At 54.1% G+C, this 19,031-nt stretch overlaps 3 protein-coding genes across 6 annotated transcripts; 2 read left to right on the top strand and 1 right to left on the bottom strand.

Moving 5' to 3' along the window:
* The first annotated feature begins 550 nt into the window (after positions 1 to 550).
* Positions 551 to 4,929, top strand: LOC123950523 (tubulin alpha-4A chain). The gene is made up of 4 exons (XM_046018377.1): positions 551 to 635; positions 2,384 to 2,606; positions 2,900 to 3,048; positions 3,291 to 4,929. Exons 1-4 carry the CDS (start codon positions 633 to 635, stop codon positions 4,260 to 4,262), a joined length of 1,347 nt encoding a protein of 448 aa, XP_045874333.1. The 5' UTR covers positions 551 to 632; the 3' UTR covers positions 4,263 to 4,929.
* An 844-nt stretch (positions 4,930 to 5,773) lies between these two features.
* STK16 (serine/threonine kinase 16) lies at positions 5,774 to 9,236 on the bottom strand. Of its 3 annotated transcripts, none has more exons than XM_046017976.1 (8): positions 9,201 to 9,236; positions 8,634 to 8,823; positions 7,830 to 8,049; positions 7,432 to 7,565; positions 7,141 to 7,261; positions 6,918 to 7,013; positions 6,377 to 6,498; positions 5,774 to 6,260 (listed from the first exon to the last, which is right to left on the bottom strand). In XM_046017976.1, the coding sequence occupies exons 2-8, from the start codon at positions 8,717 to 8,719 to the stop codon at positions 6,122 to 6,124; spliced, it is 918 nt and encodes a 305-aa protein (XP_045873932.1). In that variant the 5' UTR covers positions 8,720 to 8,823; positions 9,201 to 9,236; the 3' UTR covers positions 5,774 to 6,121. The 3 variants fall into 3 exon arrangements, with proteins under 3 accessions (XP_045873932.1, XP_045873934.1, XP_045873933.1); XM_046017978.1 differs by having other exon boundaries at positions 5,774 to 6,176; XM_046017977.1 differs by lacking the exon at positions 9,201 to 9,236 and adding an exon at positions 9,147 to 9,182.
* A 112-nt stretch (positions 9,237 to 9,348) lies between these two features.
* GLB1L (galactosidase beta 1 like) lies at positions 9,349 to 18,944 on the top strand. Of its 2 annotated transcripts, none has more exons than XM_046019096.1 (17): positions 9,349 to 9,493; positions 10,642 to 10,768; positions 10,970 to 11,136; positions 11,388 to 11,538; positions 11,706 to 11,766; positions 15,455 to 15,549; positions 15,638 to 15,812; positions 15,896 to 15,954; positions 16,058 to 16,179; positions 16,288 to 16,328; positions 16,527 to 16,645; positions 16,954 to 17,028; positions 17,146 to 17,235; positions 17,379 to 17,492; positions 17,790 to 17,921; positions 18,067 to 18,282; positions 18,670 to 18,944. In XM_046019096.1, the coding sequence occupies exons 2-17, from the start codon at positions 10,700 to 10,702 to the stop codon at positions 18,937 to 18,939; spliced, it is 1,956 nt and encodes a 651-aa protein (XP_045875052.1). In that variant the 5' UTR covers positions 9,349 to 9,493; positions 10,642 to 10,699; the 3' UTR covers positions 18,940 to 18,944. The 2 variants fall into 2 exon arrangements, with proteins under 2 accessions (XP_045875052.1, XP_045875053.1); XM_046019097.1 differs by having other exon boundaries at positions 10,630 to 10,768.
* Positions 18,945 to 19,031: the final 87 nt, after the last annotated feature.

The following is a 19,031-nucleotide window of genomic DNA, read 5'->3' as shown; positions in this document are numbered from 1 at the left end:
GGTACTCTGAGGGATCGGCACCCTGGGGCTCAGACTGTGCAGCTCCTTGTCCTCGGCCGCCCACAGGCATTGGCGAAGGCCAGCCGTCCCGGCCGAGGACCAGCAGGCCGTGTGCCGCTGCAAGGGGCTCCCCCGGGACTGGCCGGAACCACCAGGGAGGCAGGGAGGGGAGGGGGGCACGGGCGAAGGCCCGCTGAAGCCACTTCGCAAGGACAGCCTCTACAGCACCCGGCCTAAGTCAGAACACCTGGGCGATGGGCGTCCGGGTGATTCAGGTGCAGGCGAGACGCGCCCAGGCACCGCGCCCTGCGTCCCTGCAGTGGAGATCGGGAACCCAGGGTGCCGGCTCAAAACCTGGAGCGAAGGGCTGAGGCCCGCATCGCTACACCTAAGCCGAGTGCGACAGGTGAGAGACCAGGACAGGGCAGGGGGAGGAGACCCGCCCTGACCCCGTCCCTTAGCACCGCCTACCATGCGGGGGCGTGGCTCCGGGCCCCTTAGCTCCTAGTGGGCGAGCGCAGCGCGCGGGCCCCGCCCCCCGCCTATAAGAGCGGTGCGGCACTGCAGCTAGCGCAGTTCTCACTGAGACCCGTCACCCGGACTCTACGTGAGACCCACCGCCCGGACTCACCATGGTGAGTGCGGCCCCGCAGGGATCGCGGCTCTCCCCTTATTGCCCTTCTCCTTCGGGACATTCCATTCCGGGATGCTCTGGACCCCCATCCGATGTTCCGGGCTCGAGGAGCCGCGAGGGTTTGTGCATTCCCCCACCCCCACTCTCTCGTGACTTTGGCCGAGCCGTGCTGTCCACTTTTGGAGGCTGGGGAAGGGGGATGGAGTGGGGTGGGATTCTTCACTGAGAGGAGTCCTGGAAATCGCCTTCTGCTCCAGCAACAATTTGTGCCCTAATCTTCCTGAAGGGGAGTCGCGATCCCGCGCCCGGTCCTTTCCGCGGGTGAGGGAGACCCCGCTGGGCTGTCCTCCGCCCCAGCCTCCCGCCACCCCGACCCCCGCTTCCTGGGTCTGACCGAACACGTGCTTAGCCCAAGAAGGTGGTAGGGGGTCACATTACTTGGTCCAGCATCCCCCTTTCCTCCGACTGTGTGTGCATCCCTCCTACCCACAGCACCCCCCGCGTGACTCAGCACCCCGCTTCTGAGCCGGGAGGGGTGGCGGGAATGGGGTTCGGCGTTGTGAGGCGAGCCGGCCCCTCTCCAGCTGGAGCCGAGCGAACGGACGGGCAGAGACAGCTGGCGCTGAGCGAGAGTGCGGGCCCAGGCCAGGTTGGGGGGAGGGGAAAGAGGTGTGTGTAGGGGGGTGATATTTATAGCCCAGGAACGGGGGCCGAAATCCAATCTTCACTTTCGGCTGGGATGTAACTGGAAAGAATCTAGAAGCGGGCGAATGCAGGGCCCGGGTGCAGGATGGCGCTTACACTCCGCGCACCGCAAGGCGGGTTACCTCTGGGGCCTCACCCCAGGTTCCACTTCCTTTTCTGGGTATTTGGAACCGTCACCCCGCCATTTCGGTGTTAGGAAGGGAGGCTGCGTGAGCCCTGCGCCGCACCACTTTGGCTCTTTACGGGTTAATTTCAGACTGGCAGGGATGAGCCTAAGGCGCCTAGTGCCCCAGTGCCCACAACCCTTATTGCCTGCACCTGCCATCTGCACACTTTGCTATTTCCGTGAGGGCTGCGCTGTGGATGAAGGTGGTGAAGATACCCAGAGTGCGGGGGTGAAGAAGGGGAGAGCAGCCAGCTTGGATTGATCTCCAGAGCCAGATGGGATTTAAAGGTGGGGGAGAGGGCATCCTGATGGCCAGTGTGTGGGGTCGGTTGATGCCAAACCAGAAGGCTGAGACCTTTCTGCAGCCCACAGGAAAGAAAGGGAGAGAGCTGTAAGAAATTCTAGTTCACCTTCAAAGAGGGCTTCTGGCTATAAACTCATGCCTCTGGAACACCTGTCCCTTCTCAGGCTGGAGAAGCTGGCTTTGGGAGTAGAAAACTGGAAACAGCTGAGAAGTTGTGTGCTCTTGTCTGTTTCTGCAGCGTCTGCCTGTCTTTCATATGCACTTGCCCTCTCTGTCCTGCCTGAGTGTCCTGTGAGTGTGGCAGGGTCATGCGGCGCCACAGTTCTTACTTGACAAGGTCCCCACAGAGAAGTGAGCTAAGGGATTTTTCCCTACTGGGTGCCTCCACTTGTCAAGTCCTATGTGGGGGAGCCTGGGCAGGCTGCCAGCCTCTTCCGCCCTCTGCCCAGCCGTAGGCCTCCACTTTTGCCAAGAGAATCACCCTAGCTGGTGGGCAGTGGGGTGGAAGAGAGGCTCATGAGGTGAGGACTGCAGATGTGGTGCTTATGCTGTGTCCCCTCTCTTCATCCCTCAGCGCGAATGCATCTCAGTCCATGTGGGGCAGGCAGGTGTCCAGATGGGCAATGCCTGTTGGGAGCTCTACTGCCTGGAACATGGGATCCAGCCCGATGGGCAGATGCCCAGCGATAAGACCATCGGTGGAGGGGATGACTCCTTTACCACCTTCTTCTGTGAAACTGGCGCTGGGAAGCATGTGCCCCGCGCCGTGTTTGTGGATCTGGAGCCGACGGTGATTGGTGAGATGAAGATGGGGTGGCATTGAGGGGAGTAGACAGTGACTCCAAGCTTCCCTCTGCAGGGATGGTGTCTAGACCTGGCTTTCCTGGCCCTACCAGCTCTGCCCTGTTTGCAGCTGATCACAGGCTAGCCTGGGTGGTGGGTCTGGGTTTCTCACCCACTGCTATCACAGGCCAGCAGAAGGATGAGCTTTTCCACACATCTGACCACAGCTACTGTGCTGGGAGAGGGCGATCCCTGCTGAGCATGGCCTTGTGGTTTTTGCCCTAACGATGTGTTTACGCCCTACCAGATGAGATCCGAAATGGCCCATACCGGCAGCTCTTCCACCCAGAGCAGCTCATCACTGGGAAGGAGGACGCCGCTAACAACTATGCCCGTGGTCACTATACCATCGGCAAGGAGATCATCGATCCAGTGCTGGACCGGATCCGCAAGCTAGTGAGAATCTGGGATGGAAGGGAGGGGGCTTTTGAGATGATGCTAATTATCAGGGAATTATTTTTTTCCAGGACCCATGTTGGGGAGTCATCTCTAATTTTACTATCTTATGCTGCTGCTATGAGATACTTCCTAGTCTCGGCCCTGACTCCTGAAAGAGTTCAGGCATTTGTGGAGTCAGAAAGTAGAGCTCTACAGGCCCCTGATGTACCTACATGCTCTTTCTCTTTCCTGCCTTTCAGTCTGACCAGTGCACGGGACTCCAAGGCTTCCTGGTCTTCCACAGCTTCGGAGGGGGCACCGGCTCAGGCTTCACCTCTCTCCTGATGGAGCGGCTCTCAGTTGACTATGGCAAGAAATCCAAGCTGGAGTTCTCCATCTACCCTGCGCCCCAGGTGTCCACGGCCGTGGTGGAACCCTACAACTCCATCCTGACCACCCACACCACCCTGGAGCACTCGGACTGTGCCTTCATGGTGGACAACGAGGCCATCTACGACATCTGCCGCCGCAACCTGGACATCGAGCGCCCCACCTACACCAACCTCAACCGGCTCATCAGCCAGATCGTGTCCTCCATCACGGCCTCCCTGCGCTTCGACGGGGCCCTCAACGTGGACCTGACGGAGTTCCAGACCAACCTGGTGCCCTACCCCCGCATCCACTTCCCCCTGGCCACCTACGCGCCAGTCATCTCTGCGGAGAAGGCCTACCACGAGCAGCTGTCGGTGGCAGAGATCACCAACGCCTGCTTCGAGCCTGCCAACCAGATGGTGAAGTGTGACCCCCGTCATGGCAAGTACATGGCCTGCTGCCTGCTGTACCGGGGCGACGTGGTGCCCAAGGACGTCAACGCTGCCATCGCCGCCATCAAGACCAAGCGCAGTATTCAGTTCGTGGACTGGTGCCCCACGGGCTTCAAGGTCGGGATCAACTACCAGCCCCCCACCGTGGTGCCCGGGGGCGACCTGGCCAAGGTGCAGCGTGCCGTGTGCATGCTGAGCAACACAACCGCCATCGCCGAGGCCTGGGCCCGCCTGGACCACAAGTTCGACCTGATGTACGCCAAGAGGGCCTTTGTGCACTGGTACGTGGGTGAGGGCATGGAGGAGGGGGAGTTCTCGGAGGCCCGGGAGGATATGGCTGCCCTGGAGAAGGATTACGAGGAGGTGGGCATCGACTCCTATGAGGACGAGGACGAGGGAGAAGAATAGAACAACTGCCTGGACCCACTCACTATGTTTATTGCAAAATCCTTTCGAAATAAACAGTCTCCTTGCACGGTTTCTTGTCCCCTCTGTGAGTGCTTGAGCTTCTGCTGCCTTCCTCTCTGTGCTGCTGCTGCTGCTGCCCTCATTTTTGCTGCCTGTGACCCCTTTCCCTTCTGTGGCTGAAGGTGCGACCTACCAAGGGGTCCTTGCCAGGCCCGAGGAAACATGACCCCGGGGACGTTGATGTAAGACCCCGGGGGTGCCCAGGATGGTAGAGAGGAAATGAGGACTTACTCCCGGACCTGTGCGTCCAGCCGCAAGCTGTTGAAAGACACAAGTTTTCACTTCCTTTCCAAGTAGGAGTTTAAGTCCAGCAGTTTCTGTATTTGAGTTAGACTGCCACCCTGTTCTTCCTGCTGCTTCTGCGTTCACCGATTCTGGAAGCTTGGCCCTGGGCACTTCTGTGCGTCATGAGGGCCTGGGACCAGGACTGGGCTGGCCCACAGTTGCTGGGCATGGAGCCTAGTCATGAGCTTGGGGGATGGGAAGGGACAAGGGCGATCTCCTAGCGTTGTCTGTCACCGCACCTCTGAGCAGCTTGCACAGCTATCTCTCTTGCTGCATTGCTGGGGCCTAGGGCTGTGCATTAAAGTCAGGTCGTCTCCCCTCTGTTTGTTCTTTCTTTCTGACCTCAGCCTCTATGCTAGCCCAGGGAGCCTCCTGCCAGGGCCCTGGGGGAAATGCCAACATTGCTAATAGGCACCCCAGGACCCACATCGACGTCAACATGTGGGGGTGAGCATGGCTGGGTGGGGGGGTGGGGTGGGGATGAAGCTTCAATCTTGGGAGCAGAAGATGTCAGCCCTGCCCTTCTCTCTCCCTCCCTGGTGATTCAGGGACGCAGTGCCCTTCCCTAGGGAACAGGTTTCAGCCCAGCAAAGCCAGGGCCCCTGTTTACTCAGCAGAGTAGGGCAGGAAGTGGCAGCTGGATACAGCCACGCCACACCGGCCTCATTAATCATTAACCATGTGTGTGCTAGAACCCTCTGGGAGAAACTCTGGGCCAAAGGGCTCCCACCTCCACTCTCCTCACCCCCAGGCTGAGGCCGGGAGAGACCAGCTCAGGTGCGGTCCAAAAGCTTCCTCAGGTGTCTCCACCCAAAAGGCCTTGCCTGGCAAACCGGCTGGGCTGCTCTGACTCAGCTACCCACTCCTGGGAATGAAGGAAAGAACAAACTGAATGTGCTTCTGGCAGGGGGGGGGGGGGCTGGTCCCAGTTCTTAGCATACAAGCCAGCTCGATCCAGAACAGCATAAGTTTCTGACTGAGACAGGCTGGGAGACGATATGCCTCCTCCAGCCAGCCAGGTCTCTGGTAAGGACACTTGCCTCCTTAGGTGGAAGGACGAAGTCATGTCATTCCTCACGAAGCCAGCCCCTCTTCCCAGTCTGTTCCCTCGGAAATGGCAACCAGACCTCGGGCCCCTGGCCCCTCCAGGAACAATGAGACTAAGATCCACACCAAGCTGTTTTCACTTTATTCTTCTATTTATACATTCTCCTGCTCCCAGATGTGAAGGCAGACCATGATGTAGGCTCTGCAGTCCTGCTCAGAGCCTGTCTAAATTCTATCAGTTTCCCTTTCCCCCTCTCCCATCCTCGTCCACCCCAACTCAGTCAGTCCCCCTGTCCAGTTGTTGCTCTTGGAGGTCAGAGAGCAGAAGCGGAGAAGTAAGACTGAGTCATCTGTCCCATCCACCTGCCCCAGTGACAAGACGGCAGCCCTGGACAGACCGGATGGAGGTTCTGAGGGATGGCAGCCAAGGCACAGGGGCCACTTTCTCAATGGGGCCACTGGTTCCTTCAGATTTGGGTGGTGTGCTGGCCCGAAGCTGGGGGTTGCAGTGCCTCCAACTGACTGAGGAGGAGAGAAACAGGAGGGCGCTGCTGGTGATCTACAGTCATCATGGAGGCTAGCAGCTGCCGCAAGGCTGAAGAATGCCTGTGGAAGGAGGCGGGCAGGGTGACTGGAGGGTCCCTGTTCCCCGTGCTAAGGTTCCAACTCTGCTAATGGCAGGGAGGAGTCTGAAATGTTTTGGTGCCCCTTTTATTGCTCACCTGGGGCTCTGTGGGATGCTGAGTTGGTTCTGCACCGCAAGGGCCACGCTGTCACCCTTCTGGAACACCACGTCATATGGGCCTTCCCCAAACATCATGGCGTATAGCACACAGCCTAGGGACTGAGCATAACTTGGTTATTCCTTGGCAGGGGACCAACGGAGGTGATTATCTCTCCTCTTATTCTGTAGTGAAAGGTGACTTCGTAAGCTAAAAAGAATATGCTGACCTCAGCCACAGGACATCACCAGAGTCCAGAGAAACTGCCAATTCGCTGGAGGCCTCTGTACCCTTTGCTTGACCACTGCCTTTAGCCTTGCCACTTAGCTCTACTCAGTCTGTTCGAAGGGCAGGATTATACCACTTCCTGAGCAGCTGAGTACCATGTCAGTGACAGTTCCCAGGAAGGAAGTTGGGGGGGATGGGGACATACATGGTTCCTGGGGCCCCATGCTTTTGAAACCAAAGTCCCACCCCTCCATCACACAGCAGGCAGAACAGCACTCCTCCCCCGCCACGTGCCCAGCCACACGCTCCTCACCCAGACATCAGTGCGCTCGTCAATGACACAGTGGCTCTGCACAGAGAAAAGCTCCGGGGCCCGGTAGGAGATGGTGCATCGCTGGGCTGCCCAGTCCTGAAACAGTGGCCCCACAGCTCAAACGAGGGGCACAGGTCATGGTAACATTATCAAACTGGGGCAGGCAAAAGAAAAGTTTGAGGATGGGGAACAGGAGGGGAAAGGAACCTGGACACTCTTTTACCTGCAGGGCTAGAGCCTGGCGGGAGCCCTCCACATGGATGCAAGCTTGATTCATGGAACCCAAGTCCATTAGAACTGGCTGCCCCTCATCTCCAAGCAAGATATTGGTGGGCTTCAGATCCCTGTAGGGAAGTGGAAATGGCCCATGAGCATCCCTGGATAGGGAGGCTAGAATCCCTCGGGGCAAAAGCATCATGGGGACTGTTCCTCGGGAGGAGAGCAGAGAACTCTCATTCCTTTTGGTGAGGCCCTTCCTTTCTGCCCCATAAGCACACAGGGCCCTCCCACTGACCTGTGGGCAAAACCTCGGGCATGAATGGCCTCAAGGCCTCTGCAGATACCCAGCAGCAGCTGAAGAATCTGATCTTCAGTCAAGAAGTTGCCTTTGTCCTTTAGTCTTTCTATCTCGTTCCACAGCGTACCCCTCTGCAACACAAATTTCCCCACAGTTGGCCATCTTTTCTGAGCCTTTGCTTCCTCATCCTAATCCCTTTCCTGTGTCACAGCCTAGCAACTCTTTCACCGCACACACTAGACACCTCACAGTCCCACTTGGGTTCCTCTAAACCCCAAATCTGCAGCGGCCAACCCCAGGACACGGTCTCTGCTTCCTAACATGCTGGACTACTCACACAGCCCTCGGTAGATGATTCTGTTGCAAGCCCCTCCATTGCCAGGAGACTTTCTGACCTTGAAGAAGGGCAGCAGCAGCCAGGCCTCATGTTTAGTGCCCCGCTCCCTCAGACAATAAGCCACAAGGCGAAGGATGTTGGGGTGATGGAAGAGGCGATGCATGTCTGCTTCTCGTTGGGCCTCCTCCCGATCCTGCTGCTCGTGACACAGGATCCGCTTCAGGGCGTAGAAGTGTCCATCATGTAACCCCTCCACTAGGTCCACATAGCTGAACCCACTGTGGGCCAAAGGGGTCAGTGAAGGACCATGGTCATCTCTCATACTGCTTGGACCCTAAGGAACTTCCTGGGGAGAAGGGGAGGGGGGATCTTTCCCAGTTAGCAGAAACCCTCCCAAGATGTGGCTTCAAGAGAAGTCTGAAGATTTTATATTCTGAGCTCAAGAGTAGGAACACCATAATTTCTGAGGTACTCTGGTCACAATGCACTGTTCTGCACATGACAAACGATCCATAAATATTACATGTGTAACAGTCAACATTACCAAGTGCTGAGAACCAGGCCCTGGGTGAGATGTTTTATACGCAATATCTCATTTAATCCTCACAACTCCATCACCAACAAAAGACAATTATCTCCATTAAGCAGATGAAGAAACCATGGCTTTTCAAGGTCACACAAGGTGGATCCAGGAGCCCTGGCCCCAGAATCCACTTCCTTGACCACCATGTACTAGGCTCTCTTAGATGAGCTAAGAGGACAGGCTAAGAGAATAAAACTTCTATGCCCCTATCATGTGCAGACTGCTGTCCTTCAATCACCAGAACCCTGGGGACTAGCTAAGTGATTTCCAAACACTCACCCCTCCCCCAGTTTTTGGATGAAGAGGTAGCGCTTATTGTCAATGATGACAGTTCCCCGAGAGCAGACACACAGCGCGTGGCCCATAGTGTCTCAGTCATCCTCCTCAAGGGTGGTCTGAGGCTGCCGACAGCTGTGTCCAGGTTGAGTGGGCTCTTCCAGGCGATGCGCTGGGGGCCCAGCGGATCATGCTGGAAGGAAAAGAACAGCAGGGTCGTGGGTCAGGCACGATCCACACGATCCCTGAAGTACTAATGTGGAAAGCTGGCGCCCGGGTCTCGGAACGTGCAGAACACGGGCCTTTGCGACGCCAGCTCCAAGAAGGCTGGGGTCGGGTGCCTTAAAGCCTCCGGCCACGCAGCGACTGCAAGGCCGCTTCCTCCAACCCCAGCCCACCTAGGAGCGGCCCCCGCTCCCCCGGCCATCGGGGCGCCACCGCAGGGCACAGGGTAGTCGGGCGGGGTGCGAGGCCCAGGCCCACCCCTGGCAGGGCCCACCCCTCAGGAAAGCCCACCGCCAGCCTCTGCGCGCAGAGTCCCGGGAGGGCCGGCCCGGACTCCCCACTGACCTGGCTCGGGCTGTAGAGAAGCGCCGGGACCGGAAGACGTGGATACGTCATCAGTCCGCGCCGGCGTAACGGCCCGCGGTATCCTAGCAACCGCTGGGCATCGGGATAATGTGGGGGCACAGAGCTGAGAGGCCGGGGGCGGGCTAATCCTGGGGGAGGACGGGTCCCAGGACCCGGGTGAGGGTTCCGCACCTGGCCTTCAGTAGTGGTCAAGACGCAGGCACCCACGCCAAAAGGGAGCAAAGCCGGGCTCCGCCCGAGGCCCCCAAGACCTCCATCTCCCAATGCCAGAGGTAGGAAGCTGACTACAGTCCAGCCCCGAGGGGCGGGTGCTGGGGCGCGTGCTGCCGGCCTGGACTCCTACCCCCTACAGCTCTTATCAGTACAATCTTGGGGGCTCTGACCTGTATCCCACTCCCCTAGTTTTAGTGGTTGAGAGCTTAGGCTCTTGAGCCAGACTAGGTTCTAAATCCTGTCTTAATAGCTTAGTTACTAGCCGTGTGGTCTTGGACCACTTAACCTCTCAGAGCCCGAGTTTCCCTAATTGCAAACAAGGTATAGTGGTACGTAAGATTAAGTGCACGTAATGTGAGGCCAGACGGCCTAGTTCAAATCCCAGCTCTGCTAAACTAGTAGTGCGACCTTGAACAGGTTATTTAAAATTTCTGTTTCTCAATTTCCTCATCTGTAAAATGGGAATGATAATTATCAACTGCATGGAGTTTTTTGAAGATTAAATGAAATGTGACGTGCTTAGCACAATAGCTGACATAGCATTCAGTGTCAATAAACAAATTACTGTTATTTAAATTATTATTTTATTTTTCTTATTCTGATCCTTACATCCCAGGCTTGGGACTGTGAAGGCAGGACTCATGGAAATTTCCAAATCTTAGCACCAAGTAGCTGTCCTTGACATCTCTCACACAGGCAGGCAGGGATAAATTGAAGAGCAGTGGACATCCAAAGAAGATGGAATGGCTGAGGTGGTACAGGGTCAACGGGAAAAAGAGCCCTCTTACAACTTGGTCCCCCGCTTTTCACACCACTGGGAAGATCTGTTTTTTCTTGGTTCTGAAGCGTTTTAGCCCCCTGGTTCTGACATTCATTCATCTAGATTTAACTTGCTATGTGCCAGGCCCCGTGCTAGAAGCTGAGGATTCAAGGACAAGGTACTCTTCACCCTCAGGGAGCTCAGTTTAGTAGGACAGTGCTTCTCAATCGAATGTCTTTAGGATCACCTGGGAATCTTGTTAAAATGCAAATTCTGATTCTATAGGTCTGAGGTAGGACCTGAGACTCTGCATTTCTAACAAGCTCCCAGATGACGATGAAGAGGATTTTTACAAACTAGTAGCGTAGTGGGGTGGACAAGTCCAGGCTACTGGCCTGGCAACTTGAGGTGGTCCCCGCCCCCTTGCTCGCTGAGGTTCCCTCCCAGGAATCCGCCACGTGACAGCCGGACCGCCCTCTCACACTAGAGGAGCCCTGTTAGCGCCATGGCCCCTAAGAAGCCGCTCTGCCTTCCCGCCCTGCTGTTGCCACTTCTGACGCTGCTGCTGCCCCAGGTAAAATGACGGGACTGAGTCAGCAGGCTGGGTGTGGTGAGGCGGGACGAGACCGAGCCCAGGAGAGAAGGAAAGTGAAAATCACAGAACAATGGGCAGGGCTAGTTCCACCTCCTATACCGACACTGCGCCTCCTCCCATCTCCCTGCCCCACCACCCCGGACTCCAGACCTCTGCTGAGCATGGTCTCTCTCTTTGCAGGCAGGCACTCGGTCTTTCGTAGTGGATCGGGAAAATGACAGATTCCTCCTAGATGGGGCCCCGTTCCGCTACGTGTCTGGCAGCCTGCACTACTTTCGGGTACCACGGGTGCTTTGGGCAGACCGGCTTTTCAAGATGCGAATGAGTGGCCTCAACACTGTACAGTTGTAAGAAGTGCTCAGGAGAGCCGCGGAGGGTGGGATTTACCCTTCCTACCACCCCCGTAAGACGGGGTTTGGGGACAGGAAGACCAGTTGGATATGAGAGCTCCGGGGCTTTCAGGCCAAGGGTGGGAAAGGGTGAGCCAGGACCTCCTCCCGGCAGCTTCCTGGAGATTCCCTGCAAGGCCTGAGCCCTTAGGCCTTAGGCTTCCCAGCACCTCCCCACCTTGGGCCCTGTTAACCTCTTTCTTTCTCAGTTATGTGCCCTGGAACTACCATGAGCCCCAGCCTGGGGTCTATAACTTTAATGGCAGCCGGGACCTCTTTGCATTCCTGAATGAGGCGTCTTTAGCGAATCTGTTGGTCATACTGAGACCAGGACCTTACATCTGTGCGGAGTGGGACATGGTGAGTTAGGAGAAGGGACAGAACCAGAGCCACTCACAGGCAGTTCCTCCACGCCTCCCATCTGCCCGCGCTGTAGGGCCACTTCCAGTGCTGCATTCAACATCCTCCCTTCTTACGCCCCCCCAACCCCCAAACAACAAAACCTGCTGTCGTTATGTTTGTCTCAGGGGGGCCTCCCAGCCTGGCTGCTTCAAAAACCTGACATACATCTGAGAACCTCAGATCCAGGTGAGTTGAGACAACATTTTTTTTAAAAGATTTTATTTATTCATTTGACAGACAGAGATCACAAGTAGGCAGAGAGGCAGGCAGAGAGAAAGGGGGAAACAGGCTCCCTGCTGAGCAGAGAGCCTGATGCGGGGCTCGATCCGAGGACTCTGGGATCATGACCTGAGCCGAAGGCAGAAGCTTTAACCCACTGAGCCACCCAGGCGCCCTGAGACAACATTTTTAAAAAAAGCAACCAACAGCCACAAAATGGGTCGTTTGGGTGCCCCAAACCGGAGAGATCATCCCCAAACTGGAGCTCATTCATGCAGACATTCATGCCTAGCGAGGCGCTACATACTAGGGAACCAGACAGACCCAGCTCCTGTGCAGTGGAGCTTACGGTGAAAGAAACAGCTTTTTATAAAACCAAAACCTGCAAGATTAGCACAACCTGTAAAAACCAGCCGTGGAAATAGACAAGGAGTTGAGATCATGAGTAACAGGGTAGGCCCGTTTGGGGTAGGGACATCAGAAAAGGCTCTTCTGAGATGATGACATTTCACTTGGCTCTAGGGAAGGGAAAGCACTGGTCATATGAAGAGTGAAGTGACAACAACCAGGTAGAGGGAACAGTCTGTTCTAAAGCCCAGAGGTGGGAAAGAACATGGCCTGATTGGGGCCAGCTTGGCTGGAGCATAGCGGGAGGGAGGAATGTGTCATGAAACTGGAGATAGATCTGGACTGTTCAGGCAGGACCTGGTAGGCCGCTGTAAAGGTTTGCATTTTATTCCAAGCATAGCAGAAAGCCATTGAGAGAGCCTAACCAGACAGATTTGATTTGCTTTCAGATTACTTTCGCCTGGATGTAGAGAATGGAGGGAACAGGGCAAGGGTAGAGGTGGAGAAACTAACTGGGAGACTCTGACCGCAGTTGAGAAGGGAGGTGATGGGAAAGAGAGGGGAGAATTGAGATGCAGGTTGGAGATCAAAATCACCAGGACTTGATAGATTTTGACAGGAAGGAGAAGGGTGGGGGCAGCATGGGTAGGGTCTGGAAAGAAAGGGGTCCCCTTTCTAGATGGTGGTGCCATTTACTGACATGGGGAAGATGGAGGAGACTAGGGGTGGCAAAGGACCACCTTTTTGCTGGGGGGGAAACAGTTCTTCTGGTCATGTTAAATTTCTGTCCCATCACACTCAAGTGAGGATGTTAAGTAAGCCACAGACTTTGTGAGCGTGGCACTCATGGGAAGGTCTGAGCTAGAGATAAATTTGGGATTCTTCAGTCTAAAGATGGCGTTTAGATCCATGGCTATTGAGACATTGCCTGAGGAAGGAGCATGGGGAGAAAAGATGAGAATTCAAGATTAAGCTCGGAAATGCCCAGTATTTCAAGGAGTTTGAATTTTACGTCAGGTGTGTAAATAGGAAGTCATCAGAGCAAGGGAGTGATTTTATCTGATTTCTATCTTTCAAAAAGATCACTCTGGTTATCTGGTAAGAACGCTTTGTATCTGCTGGGGACCCTGCAGGGACTGTCCCACTTCTGAGGGCGCTGAAGGGCTTTCTGCCCCTCACAGCAATTCCCCAACTCAGCTGGCTATGAAATACATTTGAAACGGTAATTTGTGCTGGAACACTGGCAGGCGGTGTCCGCTTTTCTCAAGAAAGCCAGTGACCTCTTCACTGCTGAGTCCACAGTCCCTTTCCAGGCCTCTCTCCTCCTTGGCCAGTCAGGAGCTCCCAGCCCAGCTTCTCCCACGATCCTCTGACATACACTCTTCTCTTCGCTTCCAGGATACCACCTTTATCTGATTCCTGCTCCTTCCCCGCGCCCCAGCCTTGCCGACCACTCCTTATTAGTCTCTTTTGTTTGTTTGTTTTAAAGATTTTATTTATTAATTTGAGAGAGGGAGAGCCTGAGCAGAGAAAGAGGGAGATCCCGGGGGCGGGGGGTGGGCGCGTGTACAGATGGAGAAGCAGGCTTGCTGCTGAGTAGGGAGCCCGATGCAGGACTCCATCCCAGGACCCTGGGACCATGACCTTAGCCAAAGGACGACGTTCAACACACTGAACCACCCAGGTGCCTTCCTTCCTAGTCTCATGCTGGCTCTCCTCCCGTTCTCTTTCCGCTAAATGCTGGGGTGTTGCAGGGCTCAGTCCTTGGATGCTTCTCTTTTCTATGTGTTCATTCCTTAAACAATCTCATCCATTCTCATGGCTTTCGATCCATCTAATAGCTAATGACTCTGAAATAGGCATCTTCAGTCAGGGTCACCTAGGTGGCTCAGTCGGCTCAGGTCATGATCCCAGCGTCCTCGGATTGGGTTGTGCATCACGCTCCCTGCAGAGAGCCTGCTTCTCCCTCTGCCTGCTGTTCCCCCAGCCATTCCTACGATCTCTCAGTTAATGGTGACTCCATTTTGCCACTGATCAGGCTAAGCACGGTGGTGTAATTCCTCGTGCCTCTCCCTCCCACCTCACATTCAACCCATCAGAAAACCCTGCAGCTTTACTCTCAAAATACATTGAATTCAGCCCCTTTTCACCACCCTCATTAATCCAAACCACCTCTTCCACCTGGCTACTTTAATAGCTTACTTACTGATTTCCCTTCTTTGCCCCTAGCCTCTGTTCTCGACACACGGTGATCCTGTTAAAATAGAAGTTTAAATACATATCTCAGATCATGCCATTTCACTGCTTAAACCTCTCCAATAGGTTCTCACCTCATTCAGAATAGGAACCGTGGATTCCTTAAAATGGCCTATTAGATCCTACCTAATTGGCCCTGTCATCTCCCTGACCTCTGCTCTTTTCCTCATTGTTCATGCTGGCCTCATTGCTGTTTCTCAAACCCACCAGGCACATTCCTCCTTTGAGGTGTTTGCACTCAGTGCTCCCGCTGTCTTCCTGCAAATGAGGCCTGCCCTGGGCTACTCTCTAAAATTTAAGCTCCCCCATGATTTTATATCTTTCTTCCCTGCTTTATTTTTTCTCCTTGGCACTAACATACTATCTATTTTAGCTATTTATTTATTGTCTGCCCTCCTCACTGGGGAGGAAATTTCACAAGGGCAGAGATTTTTATCTATTTTGTTCTACTCTGTATCCCTAACACCTAGAACATTGCTTGGTACACAGGAAGCATGCATAAATATTTGCTGAATGAGATTTAACATATGCTTGGATTAAAGGAGGCAGTTAAGTCTGGACACCCCTTATATAGAATACAAAATGTAAAGGAATTCAATGTTTTTGTTTGTTTTTTAAAGATTTTATGTATTTGTCAGAGAGAGAGAGGGCTCATTCACAAGCAGGGGGAGCAGCAGGCAGCGGGAGAAGCAGGCTCCCCACTGAGCAAGGGTCCTGATGCAGTATGATGCAGGACTCTATCCCAGGACCCTGCGATCATGACCTGAGCGAAAGGCAGACGCTTAACTGACTGAGCCAGCCAGGCATCTCTAACATTTTTCTTATGTTTAAAAATTAAATTTATAAACACTGCTTTTAAGGTTTCCTGAGCTCAGATGTCCTTGCCATGCAAATTCACTGGTGCTCAGGGTTCAGAGTCATTTGTGGACAAGTGTGATGCAAACTGTAGCCCAGGGTTCAGGCAGCACTGAGCTTGCTGACCTTGGTGCTGTGGGTGGGGGCTGCAAAAGCGGTGGTGTCCTAATGAGCAGACCACCGCTTCTTCCTTTAGACTTTCTTGCCGCAGTGGACTCCTGGTTCAAGGTCTTGCTGCCCAAGTTATATCCATGGCTCTACCACAATGGGGGCAACATCATTAGCATTCAGGTACAAGTGGACAGGGCAAGAGGAAGGCGGTCTGGGGGTCCTAACCTCCACTGGATAGCTGAGCTCCACTCGTCCTTTTCCCTGGCAGGTGGAGAATGAATATGGTAGCTACAGGGCCTGTGACTTCAGCTACATGCGGCACCTGGCTGGGCTCTTCCGTGCGCTGCTGGGAGACAGGATCCTCCTCTTCACCACAGATGGGCCTGAAGGACTCAAATGCGGCTCCCTCCAGGGACTCTACACCACTGTGGATTTTGGCCCAGGTCTCCTGAGCCAGGGTGAAGTGGAGTCTGGGGACTGGGCATCTCCTCTATGCTCATCTCTCATCTTTGCCTCCTTTCTGCAGCTGACAACATGACCAAAATCTTTGGCCTACTGCGGGAGTATGAACCCCATGGGCCACTGGTGAGGAGCCAGAGGGGAAGGCAGTCAGAGCCAGAGTCAGGGTTGGGAATGGGTCAAGCTCAGTTCCCATCTCACTCACAGCTGCTATCACTCCACGTTTTAGGTGAACTCCGAGTATTATACAGGCTGGCTGGATTACTGGGGCCAGAACCACTCCACACGGTCCATTTTGGCTGTGACCAAAGGCCTAGAAAGCATGCTGAAGCTGGGAGCCAGTGTGAACATGTAACTGGAGACACGGGGGCCAACATGAAGTCATTAACGGGGTGTTGGGGGATCATAGCGATTCAGTGGCTCAGCTTTTGCCTTTCTCCCCACCTTCCCCCACTTCAGGTACATGTTCCACGGAGGCACCAACTTTGGATACTGGAATGGTGAGTCCGCAGGGCCCCTGGGGTGGAGGCAGGGAGGCATCAAGGAATTTGAATCCGAGGGCTGGGTAGATGAGGAGGTCTAGAAACTGGATGTGGCCACCACTGCCCCCTCTGGCGGCAAAATTCTTTGTGTGAATGTCTTTGCTTAGTGCCTATCGTTTGAAAGACACTGAATTAAGGAAATTGGTTTGATCCCAGGTGCTGATGAGAAGGGACGCTTTCTTCCAATTACTACCAGCTATGACTACGATGCACCAATATCTGAAGCAGGGGACCCCACACCTAAGCTTTTTGCTCTTCGAAACGTCATCAGTGAGGTGCCCTACCACTTCATTAAGCGCCCAAGGCTCTTATTAATTTGGGGAAAGGGAGTACCTAAATTGTTCGTAATGGGATCCCATAATTCACTGGTGGTTGTCTGTGCCACGGAGCCCAAAGAACCGTTTCCCAGCTATACAGATGGGACTACCTGGGAAGATAGACACAAGCATGTGCAAAAGTACAGGATCTTCATGACCCCTTGAAACCATTCCCCGGACCCCAGGTTGAGAACCCTATGCTAGGGTCTTGGAATCAGGGTTGTTTGTGTGGTTTTCCTATGGCTCCTGAGAGAATTTGGGCTCAGTTCCAGGAAATTCCCCTGGGACCTTTACCTCCCCCCAGCCCCAAGATGACGCTTGGACCTTTGACCCTGCAACTGGTAAGCTCTTCTTCATCTTTTCTGATCCTACCCTTTGTTCTCTAAATGGCCCAACCTATCCTGCCTCCTATTCTGGAACTTCCCTTTTATTCTAACACCTTCCCCTTCTTCCAATAGGATGGGGATTTGCTGGCTTTCCTAGACTTCCTGTGTCCCCAAGGGCCCATCAGTTCAATCTTGCCAATGTCCTTTGAGGCTGTCAAACAGGTACGGCAGAATGCCACATCCAGCAGGCATGGCAGCTTTCCTCCACAGCCATGGCCAAAGTTTCCTTCTGCCCCGCACATCTTCCCCAGAGCATCCTCTCTTACCTCTCAGTTCATCTTAAGTACTTCCTCCTCCATACCCAGGACCGTGGCTTTGTGCTATACCGGACCTATCTCACCTCTACTGTGTCTGAACCAACACAGTTCTGGGTGCCTAACAATGGAGTCCATGACCGCGCCTATGTGATGGTAGATGGGGTAAGGACCTAATTCTAAGCTACCTTGTGAGCCCGTCTCTTCTCCTCCCCAGCATCCTTTAGCCTTAAGTTCCCTGTATCTGCCTTTTCCTGCTGTCTGCCCACATTTGCAGGGGGGCCTCCAATAAGCTGGGATGAGGAAGAATTTAACTGAGGCTAAGGATCCAGAATGCATGGGTAACTGACAGATGGCCTACGTTCTCTTTGCTCTCCAAATACATGGGCTCCCGTAGCTTCCTCTGTCATGGCCATGAGTTAGATGCTGAGGCCTTCCTCTCACAGCTCCTCTTATCTACAGGTGTTTCAGGGTGTTCTGGAACGAAACATGAAACACCAACTATTTTTGATGGGGAAAGTAGGGGCCAAACTAGACATCTTACTGGAGAACATGGGGAGGCTCAGTTTCGGGTCTAACAGCAGTGACTTCAAGGTAAGCTAGTTTTTCCCCACCCCTTCTCCCCACCCAGAGTCTCCTCTGGACTCTTACTGACCAGACTCCCTTGGAAAAATAGGGGCCTAATGGAGGACAAACAAGAGCTTAATGAATGATGAGTTTTCATTTGCCTTCTTCGCAGGGCCTATTAGAGCCACCAGTTCTGGGGCAAATGGTCCTTAGCCAGTGGCTGATGTTCCCTCTGAAAATTGATAAGCTTGTAAAGTGGTGGTTTCCTCTCCAGCTGAAGAAAAGTTCACATCCTCAAGTTCCCTCTGGCCCCACTTTCTACTCCACAAAGTTTCCAATTTTAGGAGAAGGCGGGGACACTTTTCTCTATCTACCTGGATGGACCAAGGTATTGCTGACAGTGAGGTCAGAGTGATGAGAGGAGTATCATGGAAGGGGGGGGACAGAAATTATTCCTGATTAGAAACCCAAAAGGGAGGGGTGCCTGGGTGGCTCAGTTGGTTGAGCATCCAACTCCTGATTTCAGCTAAGGGTGTGATCTCAGGGTCATGGGATCAAACCCCCGTGTCAGGCTCCACGCTTGGGATTCTCTCTTTCTCCCTCTACCTCTCCCCACTGCGCTCTTTCATTCTCACTCTCAAATAAATAAATCCTGAAAGAAAGAAAGAAAGAAAGAAAGAAAGAAAGAAAGAAAGAAAGAAAACCCCAAAAGGGGATGATTCTACCCTCTTGAGAGCTGACCCTTTTATTTTCCACTCTCTCTTCTCTTTCCCAGGGCCAAGTCTGGATCAATGGGTTTAACCTGGGCCGGTACTGGACAAAGCGGGGGCCCCAAGAGACCCTCTACGTGCCAAGACCCCTGCTGTTTTCTAGGGGAGCCCTCAACAAGATCACACTGCTAGAGCTAGAAAACGTGCCACCTCAGCCCCAAATCCAGTTTCTGGATAGGCCTATCCTCAACAGCACTCTGCATAAGACATACATCTATTCCCTCTCAGCTGATACACAAGGTGCCTCTGAACCAATGGAGTTAAGCGGGCACTGAGAGAAAGGTAACCCTCGGACCTGGGACATGGAGTGGGCAGGATTCCTTGGTGCTGGCCACGATGACCTCAAGGAACCAAAGGCCACAAGGCT

The sequence above is a fragment of the Meles meles genome, chromosome 9, assembly GCF_922984935.1.
Source record: "Meles meles chromosome 9, mMelMel3.1 paternal haplotype, whole genome shotgun sequence".
NCBI lineage: Eukaryota > Metazoa > Chordata > Mammalia > Carnivora > Mustelidae > Meles > Meles meles.
The sequence above is the reverse complement of the archived record's forward strand: the minus strand, read 5'-3'. Positions and strand labels throughout refer to the sequence as shown.